The sequence below is a fragment of the Anomaloglossus baeobatrachus genome, chromosome 2, assembly GCF_048569485.1.
Source record: "Anomaloglossus baeobatrachus isolate aAnoBae1 chromosome 2, aAnoBae1.hap1, whole genome shotgun sequence".
Classification (NCBI taxonomy): Eukaryota; Metazoa; Chordata; class Amphibia; order Anura; family Aromobatidae; genus Anomaloglossus; species Anomaloglossus baeobatrachus.
The window spans coordinates 107,716,321-107,743,584 of record NC_134354.1 but is presented as its reverse complement, the minus strand read 5'-3'; the positions used below and the strand labels follow the sequence as shown (position 1 = coordinate 107,743,584).

The window sequence follows — 27,264 nt, the reverse complement described above, 5'->3', positions numbered from 1 at the left end:
AATATTTATTAAATTGTGTATAGTATTCACACGGGTGTGTGTTTTTCAATAATTGGATTTTAATTGATATTAATAAAATCAAGTTTTAAAGGTTTTTTTCTGGTTTGTTTTGCATAGTGGTCCAGAGCATCACCCATCAGATCTATCGCCTGTTACTAACTGGTATACGCTGCTAGTACTCAAACAGAGCAGCTGAGACAATATAAATGAGGAAAGTAGTCGTATTGATGGAGGTCCGACACCTGTGACCTTCAGCAAATGGCACAGCCTGATGCCAACAATGTACACAGCAGGACACCTGTTATGATTCAGTGACCGAGGAGGATAAAAAAAATGCGGAATCCCAAAAAGGTGACAGAGTGGCTGGAACTTAACGAACTGCAGACCTAATCCTGATACACAACTAGAACTAGCCGTGGGACGAGCCTACGATGACCTGGACGCCTCGACAAAGCCGGAGAACTAATTAATCTCACAGATAGAGATATAAGAAAGCTAATTTGCCTCGGAGCAGTCCCCAAAGATAGATAGGTAGCCCCCCATATATAAAGGCTACGGTGATATAGAAAAACACAATACAAAGCCAGAAAAGACAGATTTCAGCAAAGGTGAGGCCCAAACTATCTTTATAGGAAAGGATAGGAAAGAGCAACTGTCTGCAGCTGTAAAAACCCTATTATATACCAGCACTTCTGATGTGGAAAAGCCTGAGGTCACACAACCTCTCCCCCACTGTATCAGCACTCTGATGTTACTGGAATCCAAAAACACTATTAAAGCAAAAAACAACAACAAGAAAGTGGAAAACAAATAGCAGACGTACAAAGACCACTTATCTGAGAGGAGTTCTGGTAGTGAGCAGAGCTGATTACAGAATGTCCTTAACACACAGGAGACATTGACCACCGGCAAGTAACAAGAGAAAACTACTCTGTTAAATAGCCCAATCTGACCCTAATTGCCAGTCCTCCACAGGTGTGTGGCTTTCATTCCACACATCAACTGCACCGCCAGCACAGACCACAAGAGGGAGCCCCAAACTGGAAAACGTATTCACAACAGACACCACAGCTTTGTCACATTCTATTGTGGCTGCTCCTGGGTCCTGTACATCAATTCCTAGTTTTTGAAAAGGAAATTATCAGTGGGGGGTGCTGGTGTTGGTGTTTGATATTGATGACCTATTCTAAGGTCAGGACATGTTTATCAAATTTGTGGAAAATCCCTTTAATCAGTATGTAATGCATTGTGGCTGATCTAGTGGCTGTATTGACCTCGGCTGTCTGTATTATTCTCTAATTTATATTATAATGTGTTGTACAGAATTTACCTGCTTTAGTGCTGAAGATTATGAGCGGGACATTTGCCCCAATATCAGACCGATATAGTCCTGAACTTCGACAGCTCATTCTCAGCATGCTCAACTTGGACCCTTCTAAACGACCGCAGCTGAATGAGATCATGGCTCATCCGATCTGTATACCCGCACTTCTCAACCTGTACAGCGACATTGGCAGTGTAAAAATGAGGTTAGTACCATATACTGCAAGTGGATGAGCATCTCATGTAATGCTAAGGTATAGAAACATTTCTGTAGTCTGAAATTGGAAGACAAGACATGGTCTTAGAAAGGGGTAGCTCTACTGTCATACTGATATTCACACAATACTGAGGAATGGTGACGGATGTTAGGCTAGGTTCACATTTCCGTTGTTTTGCATCAGTCACATGCGTTGCTTGACGCATGTGACTGTTGCGTGGTACAACGGATGACAAAGAACAGAATTCATTGTCGGACTCCGTTGTGTGCGGGGGGCGGAGTTCGATGTGGGTGGAGCCGAGCGGGGCCGTGGCGTTGAGGACGTCAGTGCCGCGGGGACTGCAGGGCTGGGGACAGGTGTGTGTGTGTGTATACATGCGGAGTGCTGGAGGGGGCGGAGCCGAGCGGGGAAGTATCGGCCTCCCTGCACATGTATCCAGGGTAAATATCGGGTAACTAAAAGCAAAGCACTTTTTTCTTGGTTACCCGATATTTACACTGGTTACCAGCGTACACCGCTTAGCGCTGGCTCCCTGCACAGGTAACCAGTGTAAATATCGGGTAACTAACCAAAGCGCATTGCTTAGTAACCCGATGTGTATCCTGGTTACGTGTGCAGGGAGGCAGAGAGAGCATGCGCAGCGAAATCCTACGGATTGCGCTGCTCAAAAAATGTTACAGGCTGCGTTTCTTCCGCCCCGCGGTCAGTCGTTCCACGACTGATCAGTCGGGCGGAGGGTGCAACGCAGCATCATCAGTGACAATCCGCCGCTCATACAAGTCTATGGGAACAGCGGAATCCGCTAAACGGATTCCGTTGTTTACCAGAGCAGCAGATTGTGACTGATACAATTTAACGGAAGTGTGAACCTAGCCTTACAAGGGCCTTAAAAGACATTGGGACATTTATCAAAACTGTTTAAAATAAAGTCTGTCTCCTTTGTCCATCGCAACCAATCACAGCTTAGCTTTCATTTGTTAAACAGCTCTGGTAAAATAAAAGCTGTGAGATGATTGGTTGTCCTTGGATATAACTTTCTACAGAACATTGAAGACCAAAAATATATAATGAAGCCAATAGTCCGAAACGTGTATAACAAAAGAAAAAAACCTTTAAAATATAACCTTTAATAAAGTTTTTCTTTTTAGTTTATCCTTAAAGTAGTATTGTTTCTTTTCACGGGAATATGTTATTGTCCTAGTTACATAATTGATGGTAGAATTGTTTATATGTGCTAAAGACACATTTGGGGGCTTGGGTTATCTGTTTTAAATATGCACACTTAGTAAGTGGGTACAGCTAGCGGAACCCATTTGAGTTCCTATTTCTATAAAGATACCGTAGCTCCTGCCCCTGATACATTGTATCCGACGGAGCGCAACCTGCGTTCCATACTCCCTGATGACGTGACTTACGGCCTTCTACATACTCTGAAGCACATAATGCTTTCCACTGCGTATGACAATGTCACTTCTTATTCTATGCACATTGATCGTCACTTCCAGCACACAGCATTCTCTGGAACTCATGATGTGTTCCACCGCTCACAGCAACGTCACTTTCTATCTACAGAAGGGGATGTCTATTCCAGCTGTTTATGGCTCACTGTTTAGTCTGTTTTCTGCACACACTACCATTATATGCAGCGGCCATTTATGTCTAGTGCTCTATTATTTTTTTTTAGATTTGGCTATCTGTTTGAGCAGGTAACTATTACTGTGCAGAATTATTAGGCAACTTAATAAAAACCAAATATATTCCCATCTCACTTGTTTATTTTCACCAGGTAAACCAATATAACTGCACAAAATTTAGAAATAAACATTTCTGACATGAAAAAAAAGCCCAAAAAATTAGTGACCAATATAGCCACCTTTCTTTATGATGACACTCAACAGCCTACCATCCATAGAGTCTGTCAGTTGCTTGATCTGTTTACAATCAACATTGCGTGCAACAGCCACCACAGCCTCCAGACACTGTTCTGAGAGGTGTACTGTTTTCCCTCACTGTAGATCTCACATTTTATGACGGACCACAGGTTCTCTATGGGGTTCAGATCAGGTGAACAAGGGGGCCATGTCATTATTTTTTCATCTTTTAGACCTTTACTGACCAACCACGCTGTGGAGTAGTTGGATGCATGTGATGGAGCATTGTCCTGCATGAAAATCATGTTTTTCTTGAACGATACCGACTTCTTCCTGTAGCACTGCTTGAAGAAGTTGTCTTCCAGAAACTGGCAGTAGGTCTGGGAGTTGAGCTTCACTCCATCCTCAACCGAAAAAGGTCCAACAAGTTCATATTTGATGATACCAGCCCATACCAGTACCCCACCTCCACCTTGCTGGCATCTCAGTCGGAGTGGAGCTCTCTGCCCTTTACTGATCCAGCCTCTGGCCCATCCATCTGGCCCATCAAGAGTCACTCTCATTTCATCAGTCCATAAAATCTTAAGATATTTCTTGGCCCAGTCTTGACATTTCATCTTATGTTTCTTGTTTAAGGGTGGTGGTTTTTCATCCTTCCTTATCTTGGCCATGTCCCTGAGTATGGCACACCTTGTGCTTTTTGATACTCCAGTAATGTTGCAGCTCTGAAATATGGTCAAACTGGTGGCAAATGGCATCTTGGCAGCTTCACGCTTGACTTTCCTGAATTCATGGGCAGTTATTTTGTGCCTTTTTTGCCCAACACGCTTCTTGCCACCCTGTTGGCTATTTTCCATGAAACGCTTGATTGTTCGGTGATCACACTTCAAAAGTTTAGCAATTTCAAGACTGCTGCATCCCTCTGCAAGACATCTCACTATTTTGGACTTTTCAGAGCCCGTCAAATCTCTCTTCTGACCCATTTTGCCAAAGAAATATATATATATATGAACCCTTATCAGCACTTGCACTTTGAGCTAAGTATCCTCAGAACACACGTTCTTTCTTTTGGAGATTTTCCTTTTTATAAATAATTGATTGCTAGCTCTAATTTATTTATCATCATGAAACTCATGGGTTTGAGGATTATATCTGTTTGATATTGCACTATTCATGTATTGGGACGGTTTACCATATATCTATTGCCCAGTATCAGCACCTGTACTTTAAGTTAATTAATTGTATGCGTCTGAGGAATATATCTGTTTGATATTTTGACACTGGGCTGTGTATACATTCACCAGGAATATACACTGATGAGCAAAAGGTATCTACTTTAAAGGTTTTTATTGTATTTTAGACTCACTTAACAGTAAATACAAAACAAATGCCTGTGTATAACCCACCCTTTTTGACACAATCCCTGTGATTTAAAAACCCTATTCTTTCCCTTTGGTTCTGTTACTGCTTATCCTGTGGGGTCGGCACCCTAGATTAATTAATTGGTGCCCCCACTTCTCGGCGGCTCGCCCTTCCTACTTTTTCAGGGTCTTTACAGTTTTGGGTCAACTCATTAAGAGGGTCAACACTTGTTTTAAGTCACCCTATATCTCTCCTATACTGGTGGTGAGAAGAAAACTATTCTAAATTTCTTAAATATATATCACACTTTTTCATCAAGTCTGCACAGGTGCCTATACCTACTCCTCATCCCCTAGCATACAGCAGTAGGGAAAAAGTAGGAAGGGCGAGCCGCCGAGGAGTGGGGGCACCAATTAATTAATCTAGGGTGCTGACCCCCACAGGATAGGTAGTATGCAAATCGCATACTTGCTGTCATGCACCCACCTGTTCCCCCGACACTGGAGAATCCTGACAGCTCACAGTGTGCACGCTGTAAGGATTCACAAGTCTGCAGTCACATAGAGTGACTGCAGATTTGAACTCCAAGCCTGGATGCCTCCAAGCCTCCAAGGACCTTTATGGTCCTTATTTTTTCCTATATCCTCCCAACTTTTCAACACAAACTTCCCAAACTGGTAATTTATGCTACTATTAACCCTAATACTGTTTTGCTGCTCAATCACATTAATGCAGATATAATAGTGAAATTACTTTTGTTACCCCCAATAATAGTGGTGACAAGCAGATAGTGCCCAGATAGTAATGTCACCGCAAAAATGTTGTCAACCAGAGACCCCTATTATGCTAAATTGTTATTGTGGCAATCAGAGGGCGGTGATAGCTCCAATAGTGTGCCAACTAAGTTTTTCTTAAAGTGCTCCCAAAAGTAATGGAACTTAGTAACAGAGCTGGTGGCCTGCAATCTCTGCCGCAGCATTCACTTTCACCCATCTCCAGAGGACAGCGATAAAGTTGAGAGTGATGCCTGGAATCTTTAGGATAATTCCCTAAAAAGGACATCAAATTCACAACAAATAATGGAAAAAATGCCAGAGTTAGCAATGCAGGGTTAACATGGCAGGTTTTTGAAAGATGAAGATATTGTTGTCGCATTTGTAGTGGCGGGTGGGGATGGATCCTCCTGATCATAAATGCACACAGATAAAGGTTGTGTGGGGTCTCACGGTTACGTGTAGTGCACCACACTCGCTAACAGATTATTAGGGGCACTTGTTCTACCTCCACCATATACAGCGGAAACCAGAAGTTTACATACACTATCTAACATCTGCAGGTTTTTCTCACTATCCAACATGAAATCAGAATAAACCTTTCCCATTTTAGGTCAGTTAAGAACCAAAATTATTTATATTTGCCAAATGCCAAAATAATGGGAGAGAGGGAGAATGTTTTAAGGCATCTTTCTTACTTTCTGCAAAGTCAAAAGTTTACATAACTAAGAGTACTATGCCTTTAAATAATGTGGAACAGCCCATATGATGATGTCACGTCTTTGGAAGCGTCTGATAGGTTTATTGGCAACATCTGAGTTAATTAGAGACACACCTGTGCATGTATTTTAATGCACACCTGAAACACACTGCTACTTTGTGTAGCATCATGGGAAAGTCAAAAGAAATCAGCCAAGATCTCAGGATGTGTTTAACTATTTAAGGAGTAGAGGAAAAAAACAGCATCTACTAAGGAGATCCAAAAAAGCCCTTCTTTATTGCAAAAACCATACATATAAAAACAGTGCAATATTAAAAGTAGACTACGTCTACACGTTTCAGGCCCCAAAAACTTGGCCCTTAATCATGATTAAGCTCAAAAACTTGGCCTTAATCATGATTAAGGGCCAAGTTTTTGGGGCCTGAAACGTGTAGACGTGGTCTACTTTTAATATTGCACCATGTTTGGATAAAAATGCATTGTTTTTCCAAAAAAGAAGGGTTTTTTTCGATCTCCTGAGTAGGTGGTGTTTTTTTCCTCAACTCCTTGTGCATGCTTTTTGGCAGGATCCGGCCTGGGCTGAGCTGTTGGGTTTTTTATTTTCTATGTTTTAACTATTTAAGACCTGGATCTTAGCTTTTGGTCATTTTCAACAATGGAAGGGTGAGTCGATGCCAGGTTTATCTGTTAGTGGCTTATTTTCCACAGGAACAAATGATCAGACATGTTGATATCCAACATGCCCTGTCCTCCTTAGCCCTGACATTTACCATATAAATGGTTGTCGGCTGGTCCTAACAAAATCAGATTCATTTCTTCTTTATATAGCAGCTTTCTGCTCTGACTAAGACGGTTCTTCATTATACATTACTCTAGAATATGATCAGTGGCAAAAGGCTGCGGCCCTCCTGCTGCAGGGACCTACATTAGAGACTGACAGAGTTTGATTTTTTGCTTTAGTTAGAATAAATGTTACATTTTGTAGTTCTTCATCTCTAGAAGTAGCACTAGTTGTGATCTGGCTATGACTGATGCATCGTCCCACAGTTTACATGTTTTGGTGTGGGGTGTGGGAGGTGTTTCCCATCTTTATATGTCACGGCTAATAGGACTGCTGTGATGATAATTGCCAGTCAGAAATGCTGCACCTGGTTACATAACCTTACTTTTCTATGATTCATAAGAAATGACTTATACTCATACACGCTGCATTCATTACGTGACTCTGCAATCTCAGACATGACATTATGTTATGTAAACTGTGCCTGCCGAATTCATGAGAACGCTGCTTATCCCACCCATACCACCTACCTAACACAGTCACAGCGATACGGCTTACACTCCGCAAATCTGTCACCCACCATCATCCCACATACACAGAATGTCACATCTTAAAGTTTACCCATTATGTCTAGATCATTTTCCTTCGATATATTGCTAACACTGCAACACTGTATAGAGATTGTCATTATAATTGTACTACCCTCTCTGCATAATAGATCACATACTTTAATAAGTACGCTTTCTAGTAATAAGAAGTTATCCTAACTTTTATTTCGGGGGGATCCAACCTCTGAGAAGTCATGGCTTATCACTACAATATACAATCACTTTATGATCTCTTAGGGGCACTTTGCACACTACGACATCGCAAGCCGATGCTGCGATACCGAGTGCGATAGTCCCTGCCCCCGTCGCAGATGCGATATCATGGTGTTAGCTGGCGTAGCGAACATTATCGCTATGGCAGCTTCTCATGCACTCACCTGTCCTGCGACGTCGCTCTGGACGGCGATCCGCCTCCTTATTAAGGGGGCGGGTTGTGTGGCGTCATAGCGACGTCACATGACAGGCGGCCAATAGCAGCAGAGGAGCGGAGATGAGCAGGATGTAAACAACCCGCCCACCTCCTTCCTTCCGCTTTGCCGGCCGGGAGGCAGGTAGGAGATGTTCCTCGCTCCTGCGACTTCACACACAGCGATGTGTGCTGCCGCAGGAACGAGTAACAACATCGGACCGTCGCAGCAAGGTAATTATGGTTTTCGCTGATGCTACACCGATGATACAATTACGACGCTTTTGCGCTCGTTAATCGTATCATCTAGGCTTTACACACTACGATGTCGAGAGCGACGCCGGAAGTGCGTCACTTTCGACATGACCCCACCGATATCGCACCTGCGATGTCGTAGTGTGCAAAGTACCCCTTAGGGGCTATCTCTAGGACCCCACCAAACCTGAGAATGAAGGGGCTACTGGCACTGCTTCAGTACGATGTCCTCTCTTCATTTTTTTCCCTCCAGAATGACGCTGCAGGTTAAGTCTTTGTACAGGAACTGCAGAGGGCTCCATTGAATTCATCTGCATGGCTTTGGTTGGTCAGGAATCGTCCAGTGCAAAGAGAAAACTTCCCCATTACACGCAACGACGTATCTAACGATATATCGCTGGGGTCACGGATTCCGTGACGCACATCCGGCATTATTAGCGACGTCGTTGAGTGCGACATCAACGAGCGAGCGTTAACGATAGAAAATACTCACCTTATCGTCCATCGTTGACATGTCGTTCCTTTTCAAAAAATCGTTGATTGTGGAGGTCGCAGGTTGTTCGGCGTTCCCGAGGCAGCACACATCGCTATGTGTGACACCCCGGGAACGACAAACAACAGCTTACCTGCGGCCGCCGGCAATGCAGAAGGAAGGAGGTGGGCGGGATGTTACGGCCGCTCATCTCCGCCCCTCCGCTTCTATTGGGCAGCCGCTTAGTGACGCCTCTGTGACGCCCAACGAACCGCCCCCTTAGAAAGGAGGCGGTTCGCCGGCCACAGCGACGTCGCTAGGCAGGTAAATTCGTGTGACTGCTCCTAACGATATTGTGCGCCACGGGCAGCGATTTGCCCGTGACGCACAACCGAGAGGGGCGGGTGCTTTCACCAGCGATATCGCTAGCGATATCACTGCATTTAAAGCCCCCTTAAGACATTGGACTGATGCAGCACCACAGCCTCTTTATCCTCACAGTTGTTGGGGTGTGGGTATCCTCGAGATTGAGATCTCAGTGATCATCCTAGTCATATGCCATCACTTACCTAGATAGGAATACCTTTTCAATCTTGTTACAGTGATGTAGAGCTCTCTTTATGGTAATGGAATTATGCTGGTATTGTATATCAATATTCACATTTTATCTAAATGTGGGTGAAGAGTCAGAGACCTTTCTTAGTGGCTTGTGTCACCAAGCTAAAGCCTGGACATTCAATTTTTGTAGAGCCAATAACTATTCATTGCCGAGTCTAAAGGGGTTTCTCTTTATAATGTATTTAGTCTTAATGAATGACTCTTTTTCCCCTTTAGAGTGGAGAAGCCTCTGGCATCAATGCCTGCGGTAACTCGTGGACGGCCAGCTGGCCGGATCCCCAGCGCCAGATCCCGTGGTAAGGATTTCCAAGCTTGATCTGCATTATATTACAGTGCTTAAAAATGGTATTACATACTAGATGAGTTTGTTATCTGGTGTAAAATGTCATCTGGCAGCTCTACTGTACTACAGATTCTTCGTAGACAGAACACATTGAGCGTTGAATGTTCTTCCCAAAAGGTAAAAATGGAGAGAGTATTACTATGTTGGCATTATGTGTTGTAGATGTTATGAAAGACCATAGTAATAAAGACCATTATTGTCATCTGCCTACAATATGTGACTAGTTTATTCTCTTCCCGACATAAGGCACACAATTACTTCTGTCAGGTTCCTGTCTTTGATGCAGGCTCAGGAGCTGAACCTGCATGTCACAATGTGACTGCAGGTATTATGCCAGGTACAAGAGGACTCCTGGCAAGCGGAGCAACACAGAGGGTACACCAGTGTAAAAATACAACGCAAAGCCCTGATGCTAGGAAGAAGGGAGCAGGGTCACCTCTTAGGTTGATCCCTGCACTTTTCAACGTCCGTAGATGGGTCCTTTACCTTGTATGCCGTCACGTGCCTAGGCTCTCGCATGCCCTGAGCTCACCCTGATTAGTGAAGGCCAGCTTCTCACCAATGCTATAAGACAACAAGAGAAAGATAAGACAAATAGGTGGGGAAAGACACAACAAATAACGCTCCACAGTTTCTCCAGCAGCTGCAACAGAACTGACACCTCAGCTTCTCCAGAGACAAACTCCTTCAAAGTGGACAGCATAGGTATGAGCTATAGCCAGAACAGGGAGGAGCTGAAATTTATAGCAGATATAAGATATTGGGGTATGCCCATAGAATATTCAAAAGTTATGTTGCAAATAGTCAACTGGGTCACAAAAATAGTTTTGAAATAAAAAGACATTAACTGCCAAAAATGTGAGAAGAATCAAACACAATTTTTCTTTTTCATAAATTTCCGAATTTGTTTTGACCACTTAAATAATAATAAAAAAAACCAAAACTATATATAAACTTGATATTGCTACTGAAATATTGAAAAGTCATTTTTGCCATACAATAAATACCATGAAAGCAAAACCCAAAAAACTGTTTCACTGCACTAAGAATTTATTTCCTGTTTTCTAGTAGATTGTATGGTAAAACGAATAGGGCCATTTAAAAATACAATTCATCCAGAAAAACAAGCTCTTATAAGTCTGTCAACAGAAACATATAAAATTATGGCTCTTTGGGGGGGAAGGGGGAGGAGGAAAAGAAACGAAAGTGCAAAAATGGAAAATTGCCATGTCGGAAAGGGTTAAAAGCCTAGGGCCATGTTCACAAATGAAGATTATGTTCACACGTTGTCGACAATTTCAGCTGTGGATTCGGTTACAAATCCACAATGAAAACACAGACAAAATCTACATGTTTCACTTGCGGATTTTTTTTATGCGGATTTGGTTACAGATTTAACCCTACTCCATTTACTCAGCATTGAAAATAGTGAAATCTGCATTATAATGAGCCTTCTGTAGATTTTAAATCCGCACCATGCTTCCATTTTCATGCGGATTTTGTTGTGGCAACATTTGACAACTGTACTGTACTGTAAATTGTTGCGGATTTTCAGTGAGGAATCCGCACTGCAAATCTGTGATGTGTGACCTTGGCTTAAAGGTCTTATCAAGGTTTAAATAGGGGTCACATACTCAACATCTTGTCCACTGTATACATGATATGTTTTTAGATAAGTGTGATTTCCTCCATTGGGGTCCCCACTAATCCCTAGAACAGGGATGTGTGTCCCACATACTCCCCTTGGCACAAAGCTGCGAACAAGAGGAATTGAATAGAGTGTCCATTCGCTTATGCTCCCTGCTGCTCCATTCAAAGTCTGTGTGTCATGCCGGGGACGAGAGGACCCCCGGCAAGCGACCCAACACAAAGGGTACACCAGAGAAACAGTACAGTGGATTGTGCTAGGGAGAGGGATGCAGGGTCACCTCCTAACACTCACATGAGGCTGAAATTTGCACTCTCTAACGGTCCTACACGCGCTCTTTCCCCCGTGCACCGTCAAATGCCAATGCCCTCACTGGCCTTGAACTCATCCTGACTAGTGCGAAGGCCAGCGAGACGCCAGTCTTGCCACTACAATAAAACGCAAGGAAGGGTAAGGCAAACAGGGGAAAGACAAGACAAATATCTCTCCACAGGTACTCAAGCAGGAAGTTTCTCAGCTGCAACAGAAACAACACCTCAGCTCCTCCAGAGGCAGTCTCCTTCAAAGTAGTTAGTTGTAGAGTGAGCTATAGCCGGAATAGGCGAGAGTGAGGACTGACTTTATATAAAGCGGAAGGGTGTGACTGCAGCGGAGATTAAGGGGCACTTTGCACACTACGACATCGCAGCTGCGATGTCGGTGGGGTCAAATCGAAAGTGACGCACATCCGGCGTCGCAGTCGATATCGTAGTGTGTAAATCCTTTTTGATACGATTTTCGAGTGCAAAAACGTCCAAATCGTATGATCGGTGTAGCGTCGGTCATTTCCATAATTTAGGAAGGACCAATGTTACGATGTTGTTCCTCGTTCCTGCGGCCGCACACATCGCTGTGTGTGAAGCCGCAGGAGCGAGGAACATCACCTTACCTGCGGCTCACGCCGGCTATGCGGAAGGACGGAGGTGGGCGGGATGTTTACGTCCCGCTCATCTCCGCCCCTCCGCTTCTATTGGCCGCCTGCCGTGTGACGTCGCTATGACGCCGCACGACCCGCCCCCTTAATAAGGATGCGGTTTGCCGGCCAAAGCGACGTCGCAGGGCAGGTGAGTGCATGTGAAGCTGCCGTAGCGATAATGTTCGCTACGGCAGCTATCACAAGATATCGCAGCTGTGACGGGGGCAGGGACTATCGCGCTCGGCATCGCTAGCATCGGCTTGCGATGTCGTAGTGTGCAAAGTGCTCCTAACAGTTACAAGTTAATCTCAACAGGATAGAAAAGAGACATTGATCCCATCAGTCCTGAATAGAATTAAATATGCTCCTACTCAGGATAAGCAATGAGCGGATTCTGAGATTGATCTGTTATCAACCAACTCTGAGAACTTATGATCCCCGATTTCCCACCCCCCCTGAGGTTTCAACAGGGCATGACCCACTCGTGACCGTGTCACATTGACTCTCAGCTCCTAGACATAGGATAGATAGGCAGCACACATGCTCAGATCCATTCAAATCCTTTGGCTTGTGGACTTGTGCCCAGATGAGAAGCAATGGGGATTGGGGGACAGACATCCACGCTAATCTAAAAAAAAAATGAATTATTCAATTAATCGGTGGTCTTTTTTCTTAACTGAAATACCCCTTTATATCGAGACTAAATATGCCAGTAATGCATCAGATAAACAGAGGGGGTTTTTTTTACACCTTACTGAGTATTCAGAGAAAATCTGTGCAGAGCAAAAATAACTTTAAAATCCATATATTGTCCATTATTGCTCTGGATTCCTCGTGGAGAAGCAGCACAATCCATCCTACAATGGAGCTATTCCGCCTGCAGATTCAATACAGAAAAGAGATTACGCTGCGGATTTCCCTGAACACTATGTGACGTGTGAACATGAACTGAAAAGGTTTCTGAAATTTCCCTAGAATGACATGTTCTAAATTTACAGAGAAATAATCATTATGGTAAAAATTGATTTTCTACATGACGTCTCCACATTTGCATAGAAGCGTGCAATCTCTGTGAGGTCGATGGCGGTTCTCTGCTCCGCAGATGGTGATTTATACATGTTATTCTCGGTCTCAGCACCAGAATATAACCATCTGGGCGCCCATAATTCAGTCTTATTCCAGCTTCTGTGTGTTTCTTTGTCATGTTCTTCTGATTCTGAATTTATGTAATTTTTCCTGGAAGCTATTTAGATCTCATTTGTCATTCTTGTGAACATCCTACCAGTTGTCTCTGGGGGCTAATGAAACGCTGCTATAGATTGGCCGCTCATTTATTTCACATGACAGGTGCCCATTACGGAGCCAAAGGCAGATCTGTGCCGCACATTCCATTATTTCCTATAATCACCGGGTTTTGCCAGGACTTGTTATGCTGGAGGAGAGCATTCGGAAGTTCAGTTAATTGTCATGTTTGTGTTGATTTCTTCTGATCAGGTGGCCGTGTGGGATTTTCTGCGAAGCCAGGTATTCCTCCCCCTCTGTCCTCTGTGTACACTTGGGGAAGTGGGATCATCACTCCTCTCCGCCTGCCAATGCTGAATACAGAGGTGGTCCAGGTGTCAGCTGGCAGAACACAGAAAGCCGGAGTCACCAAGTCTGGGAGGATTATCATGTGGGAGGTGAGCATCAGGAACTCTGACCCTACGGTACACGCAAGAGACATGTGCGTAAAGGCCGCTTTACATGCTACGATTTATCTGACGATATGTTGTCGGGGTCACAGTTTCCGTGACGCACATCCGGCATCGTTAGCGACGTCGTTGTGTGTGACACCTACGTGCGACTCCGAACTATCGCAAATAGGGTAAAAATCGTTGATCGTTGACACGCCGTTCAGTTTCAAAATATTATTCGTCGTTTGGCACGCAGCAGACATATTGCTACGTTTGACATCCTGCCAACGACGAACAACATCCACACGACCGCCTTGGTCAAACAATATATCGCTGAACAATGTAGCGTCATTTGTGAGATGTGTACGTGTGACCGCTACAAAACGACCTATGAGCGATCTCATCAAATCGTAACAACGATCTGGGTGAGTCACATCGCTAACGATTACAAGCGATGCCGCTGTGTGTAACGGGGCCTTAACACTGAAATAACAAGGCAAGTAAGACATAGTAAAGAAGAAGGGTAAAGGAAGGGATGGGATTCCGATTCATCAAGTGGCCATGGTAATACTTCTAAGAAATGAGCATGGCTATGTATTCAGTACAATGTCTTTGACCATGTAGCAGAGCCGTGTATGTCTATGGCCATGTAGCAGAGCCGTGTATGTCTATGGCCATGTAGCAGAGCTGTGTGTGTCTATGGCCATGTAGCAGAGCCGTGTATGTCTATGGCCATGTAGCAGAGCCGTGTATGTCTATGGCCATGTAGCAGAGCTGTGTGTATAATATATACACTGCAGAAAGACACTAGCAATAGATGTATTACCTCCCTATTCTACCTTAGTACATTTAAAATTAGTAATAATGACCCATCCCCTTTACACCGCAAGGGAAGTTTTAATAGTAAAAATGTTTTTTTTTTTTCTATTTTCAGCTTTGTAAACCTGGGGTTTGTCTTATGGTAAAGAGCGTCTTATAGTCCAAAAAATATGGTGCTTCGCTTTGTTAAGCTCTGGGGACCCAGTCATAGCCACAGCTACTTGAAAGTATGAAGAGGGGCCGGTCGTGTGTGACGTCATCAGTGACGTCAGATGCTGCCGACCTGCCTCTATTCATTATTAGGAAGTTTGTACTGTGCATGCGCTAAAGAGACTGCTATGCGCAATACAAGCAGGACCATCCTGGCAGACGAAGGATGTCACTGTGAGGAGAGAGGATCCTCCAATCACTGTTGAGCGCCAGGACTCCATCTGAACCTTGTGTCTTCAGCATCGAAGCCGCTCACGAGTATATTCTGTGTGTGTCTGTCTTCCGGCTCATACACATCACCATACTGTATATACAGGTGCACACCATAGTCTGCATTATGTCTGTATAAACTATATGTATATATTGTGGATGTGTGTACAGTATAGTGCTGTATATACACTATATGCAGCCCCCAGACCCAATGTTGTATATATATATATATATATATATATATATATATAATGTATATGACTGACGATTCTGTTTGGGGCTCGTCATTGTGATAACCCAAAAAGCGGTGCATGCAGCTTTTTTCGGGCTGTCAAAATGACGACTAGCTCCTAGCGGTTAATGTTTGATGGTGAGGACTGTTTGCAGAATTGGAGATTTTACAAGAGTGGTGGTGGTACTGGGGGAGGTTTGAGGGGTAGAGACAAAACTGGGGAGGAGGTGGAGTCTCAAGGGGGCCCAAAAATGTTTGCAGTATGGGGCCCTGAAATTCCTGGTGGCGGCCCTGGTGACATCAGAAGATGCACCCAAGATGCCGATAAGTACTGAAAGATTCGCAGGATTCTGGTCTGGGGACCATAACTGCTGATGTGACCGGTGCACCAGGGAAGGGAAAATCTTTTTGGACAAATCTGCTCCCAAGGTTTACCTCTGATGTAGCCATTAGTGAGATGCTAACACACATGAGATGAGTTTATTTTTAGTTTGTATTCTGGAGTTTGGCATAGAGTCAACATACAACTTTTTTTTTTTTTAGTTTTTTTTCCAAAGCTTGTCCATTTTATCAGATTATCATCGCTATATAATGAATTGTGCTCTCTCAATATAAACTTTGAACTTGCTGAGTCAATGTAGTAAACAGTTGTAGAGAAAGTAGGAATTAGTCCCTTTTGCTATCCTGGGTTAAGAACAATTATATTCCAAGATTATTATTATTTTATCTACAGTGCTGGCCAAAAGTATTGGCACCCCTGCAATTCTGACAGATAATACTCAGTTTCATCTTGAAAATTGCAATCACAAATTCTTTAGTATTATTATCTTCATTTAATTTGTCTTCAATGAAAAAAAATAAAAAAAATTGTCATAAAGCCAAATTGGATATAATTCCACACCAAACATAAAAATGGGTGGACAAAAGTATTGGCACTGTTTGAAAAATCATGTGATGCTTCTCTAATTTGTGTAATTAACAGCACCTGTCACTTACCTGCGGCACCTAACAGGTGTTGTCAATAACTAAATCACACTTGCAGCCAGTTGACATGGATTAAAGTTGACTCAATCTCTGTCCTGTGTCCTTGTGTGTACCACATTGAGCATGGAGAAAAGAAAGAAGACCAAAGAACTGTCTGAGGACTTGAGATTCCAAATTGTGAGGAAGCATGAGCAATCTCAAGGCTACAAGTCCATCTCCAAAGACCTGAAAGTTCCTGTGTCTACGGTGCGCAGTGTCATCAAGAAGGTTAAAGCCCATGGCACTGTGGCTAACCTCCCTAGATGTGGAAGAAAAAGAAAAATTGACGAGAGATTTCAATGCAAGATTGTGCAGATGGTGGATAAAGAACCTCGACTAACATCCAAACAAGTTCAAGCTGCCCTGCAGTCCGAGGGTACAACAGTGTCAACCCGTACTATCCGTCGGCGTCTGAATGAAAAGGGACTGTATAGTAGGATACCCAGGAAGACCCCACTTCTTCCCCCGAGACATAAAAAAGCCAGGCTGGAGTTTGCCAAAACTTACCTGAGAAAGCCTAAAATGTTTTGGAAGAATGTTCTCTGGTCAGATGAGACAAAAGTAGAGCTTTTTGGGAAAAGCCATCAACATAGAGTTTACAGGAAAAAAAGAGGCATTCAAAGAAAAGAACACGGTCCCTACAGTCAAACATGGCGGAGGTTCTCTGATGTTTTGGGGTTGCTTTGCTGCCTCTGGCACTGGACTGCTTGACCGTGCGCATGGCATTATGAAGTCTGAAGACTACCAACAAATTTTGCAGCATAATGTAGGGCCCAGTGTGAGAAAGCTGGGTCTCCCTCAGAGGTCATGGGTCTTCCAGCAGAACAATGACCCAAAACACACTTCAAAAAGCACTAGAAAATGGTTTGAGAGAAAGCACTGGAGACTACTACAGTGGCCAGCAATGAGTCCAGACCTGAATCCCATAAAACACCTGTGGAGAGGTCTCAAAATGGCAGTTTGGAGAAGGCTCCTTCAAATCTCAGGGACCTGGAGCAGTTTGCCAAAGAAGAATGGTCTAAAATTCCAGGAGAGCATTGTAAGAAGCTCATTGATGGTTACCGGAAGCGATTGTCCGCAGTTATTTTGGCTAAAGGTTGTGCAATCAAGTATTAGGCTAAGGGTGCCAATACTTTTGTCTGGCCCATTTTTGGAGTTTTGTATGAAATGATCAATGATTTGATTTTTGTTTCATTCTCTTTTGTGTTTTTTCATTGCAAGCAAAATAAATGAAGATAATAATACCAAAGAATTTGTGATTGCAATCATTTTCAAGAAGAAACGGAGTATTTTCTGACAAAATTGCAGGGGTGCCAATACTTTTGGCCAGCACTGTATATTTCATGTCTAGTGATGGGTGAATACTAGCTATTCATGTTCAGATTATTCGTAACAAATCCCAAAGTACTATTCCGGTATTCATCACAAATAACCTAATGCAAGTCAATGGGGAACCGGAGCATTTTTCTTGTCGTGGCGAATACTGGGATAGCACTTGGTATTCAGTAAGCATTATCTGAACACGAATAGTTACTATTTGCCCATCTCTAGTAATTACACCATGATTGATGCCACGCAAAAGCGTTAATGAGTGCAGCATTTAGCACATTGTTACCATAATGCACATTATATAACTAATGCCGTCATGTGAATGTTGTGAGATTCAAAGACCTTAGAAATATAGCCCCTGATACTCACCACCAACATTAATAGCAGAGCCTTTATGATTGAGCCTATTGCCATCCAATTGACTTTGTAGAGGCCTAAGTAAGCCTGTTAATTGGTTTCTGCTTCTATACCATCTTTTGTCCTACATTTCAATAGATCTTTCTTCATTCTTCTTTTAGGCCCCTCCGATAGGTGCTGGAGCACCTTCCCTTCCCGGCTCTATGGAGCATGCACAGCCTCAATTCATTTCACGCTTCCTGGAGGGCCAGTCTGGAGTTACCATAAAGCACGTGTCCTGTGGCGACCTGTTTACTGCCTGTTTGACAGGTGTGATAGGAAAAATACATGATATATTGCTTCTCTTTCCAAATTACATAATTTCTGACGGTCCAACGGTCTTCATTAGAGATGAACGAACCCGAGGTTCAGTGTTCATACCGAACACAGACTGTACAAAAAATAACAGAGTTCAGGTTTGGAACTCAGGTGCTTTACGTATGCAAACTACTTCGCTGTGCTTGGGTAAGTTCTGTGCTCGGCCCAGTGTGAGCCGCTTGCAGTGTTTGAATGGCTCACACTTGGGGTAACAACTGCATGATCGGATGTATTGTGCACCAAACAAAAAAGGAAGAACCCAGCCCACCCTCCATTGGAAGAGCTGTTTATGGCTGGCTGTATGTGGGCGGAGACCCGAACTGCTCAGTCAGTGACTTCCATTGGGGTTCAGGTCAAGTCCGGGTCCAGAACAGAACTGTATCTAAAGTCCGGCTGAACCCGCCTTCATGGATCCACTCATCTCTAATATTCATAGATATTAGGCAGAATTCAGATATCCATATATATCACTATATACTTACTATTTTGTATATGCTCATTTTGTGTTTTTCTGTTGGGGTTGGGTTTTGTCTGTGAAATGGCCTCGATGTGACTCTGCTCTTACTATTGCACATATGCCAACATAAGCAATGGTTCATTTTTTTTATTTTCTGTATTTTTGCACTTTGTACAAATAATGGTGTGACCGTCTCTCCCTGAGCTAGGCACTTCATCTATATAGCTTCATACTGACAGGTAGCTGCAGTTGGGCTCCGTTCTTCTCTGCCCTTACTCAAATTAATGTCATTCACACAGGTAAGGTTTTTAGACTAGAGTAGGACCGTCCCGACTGGGCTTACCTTGTTGCGGTGGGATGGCTTTTACACTTTTTGATCAAACAGTGTTAACTAAGTGCCCTATGTTTTCTACATGTACTACTAATATTTACCTATTTAATTACTATAGGGTTTATACTCATTTTGTGCTTTTCTCTTGGGTTTTGTCCTTGAATTAAGCATGGTGTGACAGTGTTGTTACTATTGCACATATACCAACTTATTCTCTGGCCAATTTTTTGGTTTATCTACTGTATATAACACAGTCTGGACCGCAGCTTTAGGGCTGACCGCAGGTCTTCTGACCTGAACTCTCCAGTGTCATAAATGCCTATAAGGCTGTTGGCTTCGGGTCAGGAGACTCCAGTTCAGAAATCACAGACCGTGCTGGGACTATGATACACGGACAGCTCAATTTGGCCTTATACAGAGATTGTCATTCATTTTTGAGTTTATAAATAAGAAAAGTAAATGTAACTGATTGTTTTAAATCAGGCTTTCATCTCTCTGCAGACAGGGGTATCATCATGACATTTGGCAGCGGGAGCAATGGTTGCTTAGGACATGCCAATTTTAACGATGTCACTCAGGTAAGGTTTATTAATTTTATTATACTGTTGCTTTTGCTAAATACATGAAAGGTCACTTACTGTGAGTACTTCCCAGCAACCGCTTAAAAAAAGACTGTCTTGTGCTACCGAGAATCTCTATCTGTGGAACATAATGATGGAAATTATCAACACAAGTGCAAGGCAAATTGGAGGAACCAACCACCTCTAAGTAGAAAATTAAAATGACATCCCAACGGGCAACTACAGCACTTTTCCATGCCATCAGATGGGATAAATTTGCTCACATGTCCTCTACTTGCCCTTCCTTAGCGCCTCTTCATTTTGTAATTGTAATTCAATTCTGTCTTTTGGCCAACCTTTTGGTTCGCTTTGAGTTGTATATAAGCACTGTAGGGATGCACGCTCTAGGGTGAGCTGGACTACACCTGATTGCTCCCATACTGTTTGCCTCACATTGGTACCTCCACTTTGGCTGGCAAGAGATGCCGTCTCCCTGGCCCGGACGGCTTCTGTTAGGCCCGTTTCACACATCCAGCTTTTCGACGGATGCCGGATCCAGAACACATGCAGTATAGTACATTAATTTACAGTGGAAGCGCAACACCATGCTGTTGTGTGCTTCATGCACAACCGCATTTGTCCGCATGATGTCGTGCTTCCACTGTAAATAAATGTACTGTACCGCATGCGTGCTGGATCCGGCATCTGGCGAAATGCCGTATGTGTGAAACGGGCCTTAGGAGAGTAATCTGCATATGCAGAAACTACTGGTATAACTGTTGCTGCTTCTGCACTTGAACCAGTTGATTAACAAGTTCCTCCATCCTTACAGACTGTGTTTTTGCAATGCTTTAAGCGGGCTTTACACGCTACGATTTCACTACAGCGATCTCGTTGGGGTCACGGATTTTGTGACGCACATCTGGCCGCTGTAGCGATGTCGTAGCGTGTGACTCCGAGGAGCGATTTTGGATCGTTGCAAAAACGTCGAAAATCGCTCCTCGTTGACATGGGGGTCCGCTGCCAGTTATCGCTGCTGTCGCAGAGGCAAAGTTGTTCCTCGTTCCTGCGGCAGTGCACATCGCTGTGTGTGACGCCGCAGGAATGAGGATCATCTCCTTACCTGCCTCCAGCCACAATGCGGAAGGAAGGAGGTGGGCGGGATGTTACGTCCCGCTCATCTCCGCCCCTCCGCTTTCACTGGGCGGTCGCTTAGTGACGTCGCTGTGACGCCGAACGGACCGCCCCCTTAGAAAGGAGGCTGTACGCCGGTCACCGCGACGTCGTGTATGTGTGACGGGGGTGCCGGATTTTGTGCGCGACGGGCAGCGATATGCCCGTTTCGCACAAACGATGGGGGTGGGTCGCATGCTAGTGATATCGGGTCGGATATCGCAGCATGTAAAGCCACCCTTAGTTGCCTTTACCCAGGACATGTTGTCATCTGTCCTCTTTGGAACTTCTGGCCCACATTCAAACACCAATTGTAGGGATTCATGCTCTCAGGTAGGTAGCGTTCACACAGGCAATGCGGTTAGATCCATACATGTGCAGTTTTATTGTTTTCATAGATTTCAGAGATTCAAGAATCAAAACAGCTTCTTTTGGGCTCAAAGGTATACCATCAAGTTCATTCAGCAGGTACATACAGTGGGTACGGAAAGTCTTCAGAGCCCTTTAAATTTTTCACTCTTTATTTCATTTCAGCCATTTGGTAAATTCAAAAAAGTTCATTTTTTTTCTCATTAATGTACACTCTGCACCCCATCTTGACAGAAAAAAAACAAATGTAGAAAGTTTTGCAAATTTATTAAACAAGAAAAACTGAAATATCACATGGTCATAAGTATTCAGACCATTTTTGTTGATGACGTTGCGTCCGTTGCGTCATGCACACGGAGCTGGAAAGGAGGACGGCAATGATGGACGTAAGATAGGAAGGCGCCGGAGCGAGACCAGCGATGCCCATCTGACCGGACCGCCCCACAGGTGTGTATAATAAAGGTGTTTTTTGCGTTATACAGCGTGGCCTGGGCTCTTATATACAGTATACTAGAATGTTGTATATACACTGTGTGCAGAATTATTAGGCAAGTTGTATTTTAGAGGATTTTGTTTATTATTGATCAACAACTATGTTCTCAATCAACCCAAAAGACTCATAAATATCAAAACTTAATATTTTTGGAAGGTTTTTTTTAGATTTGGCTATCTTAGGAGGATATCTGTTTGTGCAGGTAACAATTACTGTGCAGAATTATTAGGCAACTTAGTAAAAACTAAATATATTCCCCTCTCACTTGTTTATTTTCACCAGGTAAACAAATATAACTGCACAAAATTTAGAAATAAACATTTCTGACATGCAAAAAGAAAACCCAAAAATTAGTGACCAATATAGCCACCATTCTTTATGATGACACTCAACAGCCTACCATCCATAGATTCTGTCAGTTGCTTGATCTGTTTACGATCAACGTTGCGTGCAGCAGCCACCACAGCCTCCAGACACTGAGTATGGCACACCTTGTGCTTTTTGATACTCCAGTAACGTTGCAGCTCTGACATATGGCCAAACTGGTGGCAAATGGCATCTTGGCAGCTTTACGCTTGATTTTACTCAATTCCTGGGTAGTTATTTTGCGCCTTTTTTGCCCAATACGCTTCTTGTGACCCTGTTGGCTATTTGCCATGAAACGCTTGATTGTTTGGTGATCACGCTTCAAAAGTTGACACTCAACAGCCTACCACCATCCATAGATTCTGTCAGTTGCTTGATCTGTTTACGATCAACATTGCATGCAGTAACCACCACAGCCTCCCAGACACTGTTCCGAGAGGTGTACTGTTTGCCCTCCCTGTAAATCTCACATTTTATGATGGACCACAGGTTCTCTATGGGGTTCAGATCAGGTGAACAAGGGGGCCATGTCATTATTTTGTAATCTTTTAGACCTTTACTGGCCAGCACGCTGTGGAGTAGTTGGATGCATGTTATGGAGCATTGTCCTGCATGAAAATCATGTTTTTCTTGAACGATACCGACTTCTCCCTGTACCATTGCTTGAAGAAGTTGTCTTCCAGAAACTGGCAGTAGGTCTGGGAGTTGAGCTTCACTCCATCCTCAATCCGAAAAGGTCCTACAAGTTCATCTTTGATGATACCAGCCCATACCAGTACCCGACCTCCACCTTGCTGGCGTCTGAGTCGGAGTGGAGCTCTCTGCCCTTTACTGATCCAGCCTCTGGCCCATCAAGAGTCACGCTCATTTCATCAGTCCATAAAATCTTTCAAAAATCAGTCTTAAGATATTTCTTGGCCCAGTCTTGACGTTTCATCTTATGTTTCTTGTTTAAGGGTGGTGGTTTTTCAGCCTTCCTTACCTTGGCCATGTCCCTGAGTATGGCCCACCTTGCGCTTTTTGATACTCCAGTAACGTTGCAGCTCTGAAATATGGCCAAACTGGTGGCAAATGGTATCTTGGCAGCTTCACGCTTGATTTTCCTCAATTCATGGGCAGTTATTTTGCGCCTTTTTTGCCCAACACGCTTCTTGCGACCCTGTTGGCTATTTTCCATGAAAAGCTTGATTGTTCGGTGATCACACTTCAAAAGTTTGGCAATTTCAAGACTGCTGCATCCCTCTGCAAGACATCTCACAATTTTGGACTTTTCAGAGCCCGTCAAATCTCTCTTCTGACCCATTTTGCCAAAGGAAAGGAAGTTGCCTAATAATTAAGCACACCTTATATAGGATGTTGATATCATTACACCACACCCCTCCTCATTACAGAGATGCACATCACCTGATTTACTTTATTGGTAGTTGGCTCTCAAGCCTACACAGCCTGGAGTAGGACAACATGTATAAAAAGTATCATGTGATCAACATACTCATTTGCCTAATAATTCTGCACACAGTGTAAGGGCTCAGTGGTGCTGGCTGCAGTTTATAGGGGAAAAACCTGGTGACAGGTTCCCTTTAAAGGTTTACTGAGCAATAATATGTTTGTTTGCATGAGATCTAATTATGTAACAATATATATGGCATATATATTTAGTCCAGGGCTAAATGCTGTATTTTAGCCTAGGTTCTTGGCAAGCGCCATATTGCAAAAATAACAGCATATGCTGCCGATTGCAAAACAAGGACGGGATCATTTGCAAAACAGAATCAACTAATTAATAAGAAATGCGTCTCTCGGAGAAAATTCACAATGCCAGCTTGTTTAGGCAAATGATAACGGCACAGTTACATATTGCTACATGTAAATGTATCACTAAGCTTGCCAGTGGATTTTCTGGCTGCCGTGCTTCAAATGAATAATAAAAACTTTAACATTTATTATTGAAACACCACATTGTTATTGGCTCTACACATGTTAGTTATGTTACCAGCAAATCCATAATAATATAGTGTTAAAATGTATGAAACCAAAGGGAATCCTAGAACTTTCCTTTGTCATACAAATTACAATAAAACCCCAAATTACAATTAAATCCCAGATGATGATGATGATAAGGCCAAAAAGTTTTGAGACTGATGGAATTGTGCTGTTCACAAATTTTGCTGCATCAGTTATCATAGTGGTATTAACTCTTGATTGGTATGACGTAAGATCAGATGAATTGCAAAAAAATTGCAATTGTTTACTGCCATGAAAATTACCTTAATCGCCTCATTTCTACTGAATTTCAATCCTTCCACAAAATGACCTGCTAACATTATTTCAGAGTCAAAAGGGAAACATATGTGCAAACCTTAAAATTCAATTAATGTATTATGCTTAAAGTGTTATTCTAAGAAAATTATCAAACATGTAACCATGCTAAATTAAAGGGGCTGTCCAGGCACAAGGTATTGATGATCTCTCCTTTGGATATGTCATCAGTAGAGATGGGTGGGGAACAGACACCCCGCATCCCACACTGATCAGCTATTATAAGCTCCGGCGGTAAAGTTATTGAACCAAGCTGTAATATGCTGATCATTTCAAAATGTAGTGTCAGGTGACAGATACTGCAGAGCAGCCAGGTACTGGAGGACAGCTGAGTACTGAAGAACAGCCTGGTACTGGAGAACAGTCAGATACTATAAAACATTCGGGTACTTGGGAACAGCCGGATACTCGAGAACAGTCAGCTAGTGGTGAGCATCCGGATAATGCAAAATATGTGGGTACTGCATAACATTCGGGTACTGGAGAACAGATCGGTACTGGTAAGCAGCCAGGTACTGACAAAAAACTGGCTACTGGTGAACAGCTTGGTACTGAAGAACAGCGAAGTACTGGAGAACAGCAAAAAGAACAGGGTACTGCAAAACAGCTAGGTATTGGAAAACAGATGGGTGCTGGAGAACAGCCAGGTACTGCAAAAGAACAGGGTACTGAGAACAACTGGGTACTGTAGAGCATCCGGGTACTGGAGAACAGCCGGGTAGTGGATAAAAAACAGGTACTGCAAAACAGCCGGATACTGAAGAACAGTGAGATACTGCAAAACAGCCTGGTACTACAAAACAGCTAGGTACTGGAGAACAGATGGGTGCTGGAGAACAGCCAGGTACTGCAAAAGAACAGGGTACTGGGAACAGCTGGGTACTGTAGAGTATCCGGGTACTGGTGAAGAGCTGGATGCTGGTGAACAGGAGGGTAGTGGAGAAAAAACAGGTACTGCAAAACAGCCGGGTACTGAAGAACCGTGAGATACTGCAAAACAGCCTGGTACTGCAAAACACCTAGGTACTGGAGAACAGATGGTGCTGGAGAACAATCAGGTACTTCAAAAGAACAGGGTACTGGGAACAGCTGGGTACTGTAGAGTATCCGGGTACTAGTGAACAGCCGGGTACTGGTGAACAGCTGGGTGCTGGAGAACAGCCGGGTAGTGGATAAAAAACAGGTACTGCAATACAGCCGGGTACTGAAGAACAGTGAGATACTGCAAAACAGCCAGGTACTGGGGAACAGCCAGGTACCTGGGAAACAGCTGGTACTGGAGAACAGATGGGTACTGGAGAACAGCGGGTACTGCAAAATATCAGGGTAATGGAGAACAGCCAGGTACTGCAAAAGAAATAGGTACTGCAAAACAGCTGGGTACTGGGGAACAGCCTGGTCATCGGGAACAGCCGGGTACTGGGGCACACCCAGGTACTACAAAACCGCCCGGTACTGGAAAACAGCCAGGTTTTGGAGAACAGCTGGGTACTGGGGCACACCCAGGAACTACAGAACAGCCAGGTACTGGAAAACAGCCAGGTTTTGGAGAACAGCCGGGTACTGGGGCACACCCAGGAACTACAAAACAGCCAGGTACTGGAAAACAGCCAGGTTTTGGAGAACAGCCGGGTACTGGGGCACACCCAGGAACTACAAAACAGCCAGGTACTGGAAAACAGCCAGGTTTTGGAGAACAGCCGGGTACTGGGGCACACCCGGGTACTGCAAATTAGCTCCTGTTCTACATCCAGCAACCCGCAGAGCTTTCAATAGCTGATCTGCCGGTGAAGCATTTCCACTACTTGATCTTCTCTTACTCTATATGGTCAGGCAGTAGTACTTTGACTGACCAGCCGATAGTCAATCCTAAAAACCCCTGTTGTCACATTCTGAAAATTAACTCAAAGGAAATTTGAATTGAAAATGAGATCCTCTTTTTTTTTTTTTAAAATAAAAAATCAGTCTTGCAGAGATGTGAGTTTGGGCATAAATATGGATAGGATATAGCAAATCAGAAGATTGGATTGTGTCAGATGATGTGTTTACTGAATGGATGGGAGACAGGTAAGACCGAAATGGAAGAATGTTAATCTGCAAAGCAAATGTAAATAGTAACCATCACTAAAATGGACTTTTGATGCCAGTGTATCATGTGTGGTCAACGAAAGTCCATTAAAATGCATCTAAATCCAAAACAAAGAGACTCGTCACCAGTTCATCTGTCAGATAATAATTTTCCGGCCCAATTCATCTTTAGCTGTATAATCGGCAATAACAAAGGCACTTACTCATATGTCAGCATAAATGGTGCACTGGACTGGACGGTGCCCTGAACCTGGGCCAGTTACAGGTACCTGTTAGAGCATTCTTATGGGTAAAGAGTTGGCAATTTTTTGCTTCTCCTCATACATTTAGCTAAAGGATGCATACACCTTTGTACAGATCGTATTTTTTTATTATTCATTTGATTTTTAAATGCAAACTTAAGCAACTTTCTAAGTAATCTTTGTTAAACATGTTCTACCATATTCCTGCTGCAGTGTGTCTGTAAGGGTACCGTCATACTAAGTGACGCAACCAGCGATCTGACCTGGCAGGGATAGTTGGTGCGTCGCTACATGGTCGCTGG

General features: G+C 43.5%; 1 protein-coding gene across 1 annotated transcript in view; it reads left to right on the top strand.

The window, feature by feature from the left end:
• Positions 1-27,264, top strand: part of NEK8 (NIMA related kinase 8) — a 145,414-nt gene that overhangs the window by 65,694 nt on the left and 52,456 nt on the right. The window contains exons 5-9 of the mRNA XM_075333189.1: positions 1,324-1,529; positions 9,625-9,704; positions 13,849-14,033; positions 18,369-18,516; positions 19,854-19,930. Of these exons, the coding sequence (XP_075189304.1) occupies positions 1,324-1,529; positions 9,625-9,704; positions 13,849-14,033; positions 18,369-18,516; positions 19,854-19,930 (696 nt within the window). The remainder of the gene's footprint in view (positions 1-1,323; positions 1,530-9,624; positions 9,705-13,848; positions 14,034-18,368; positions 18,517-19,853; positions 19,931-27,264) is intronic.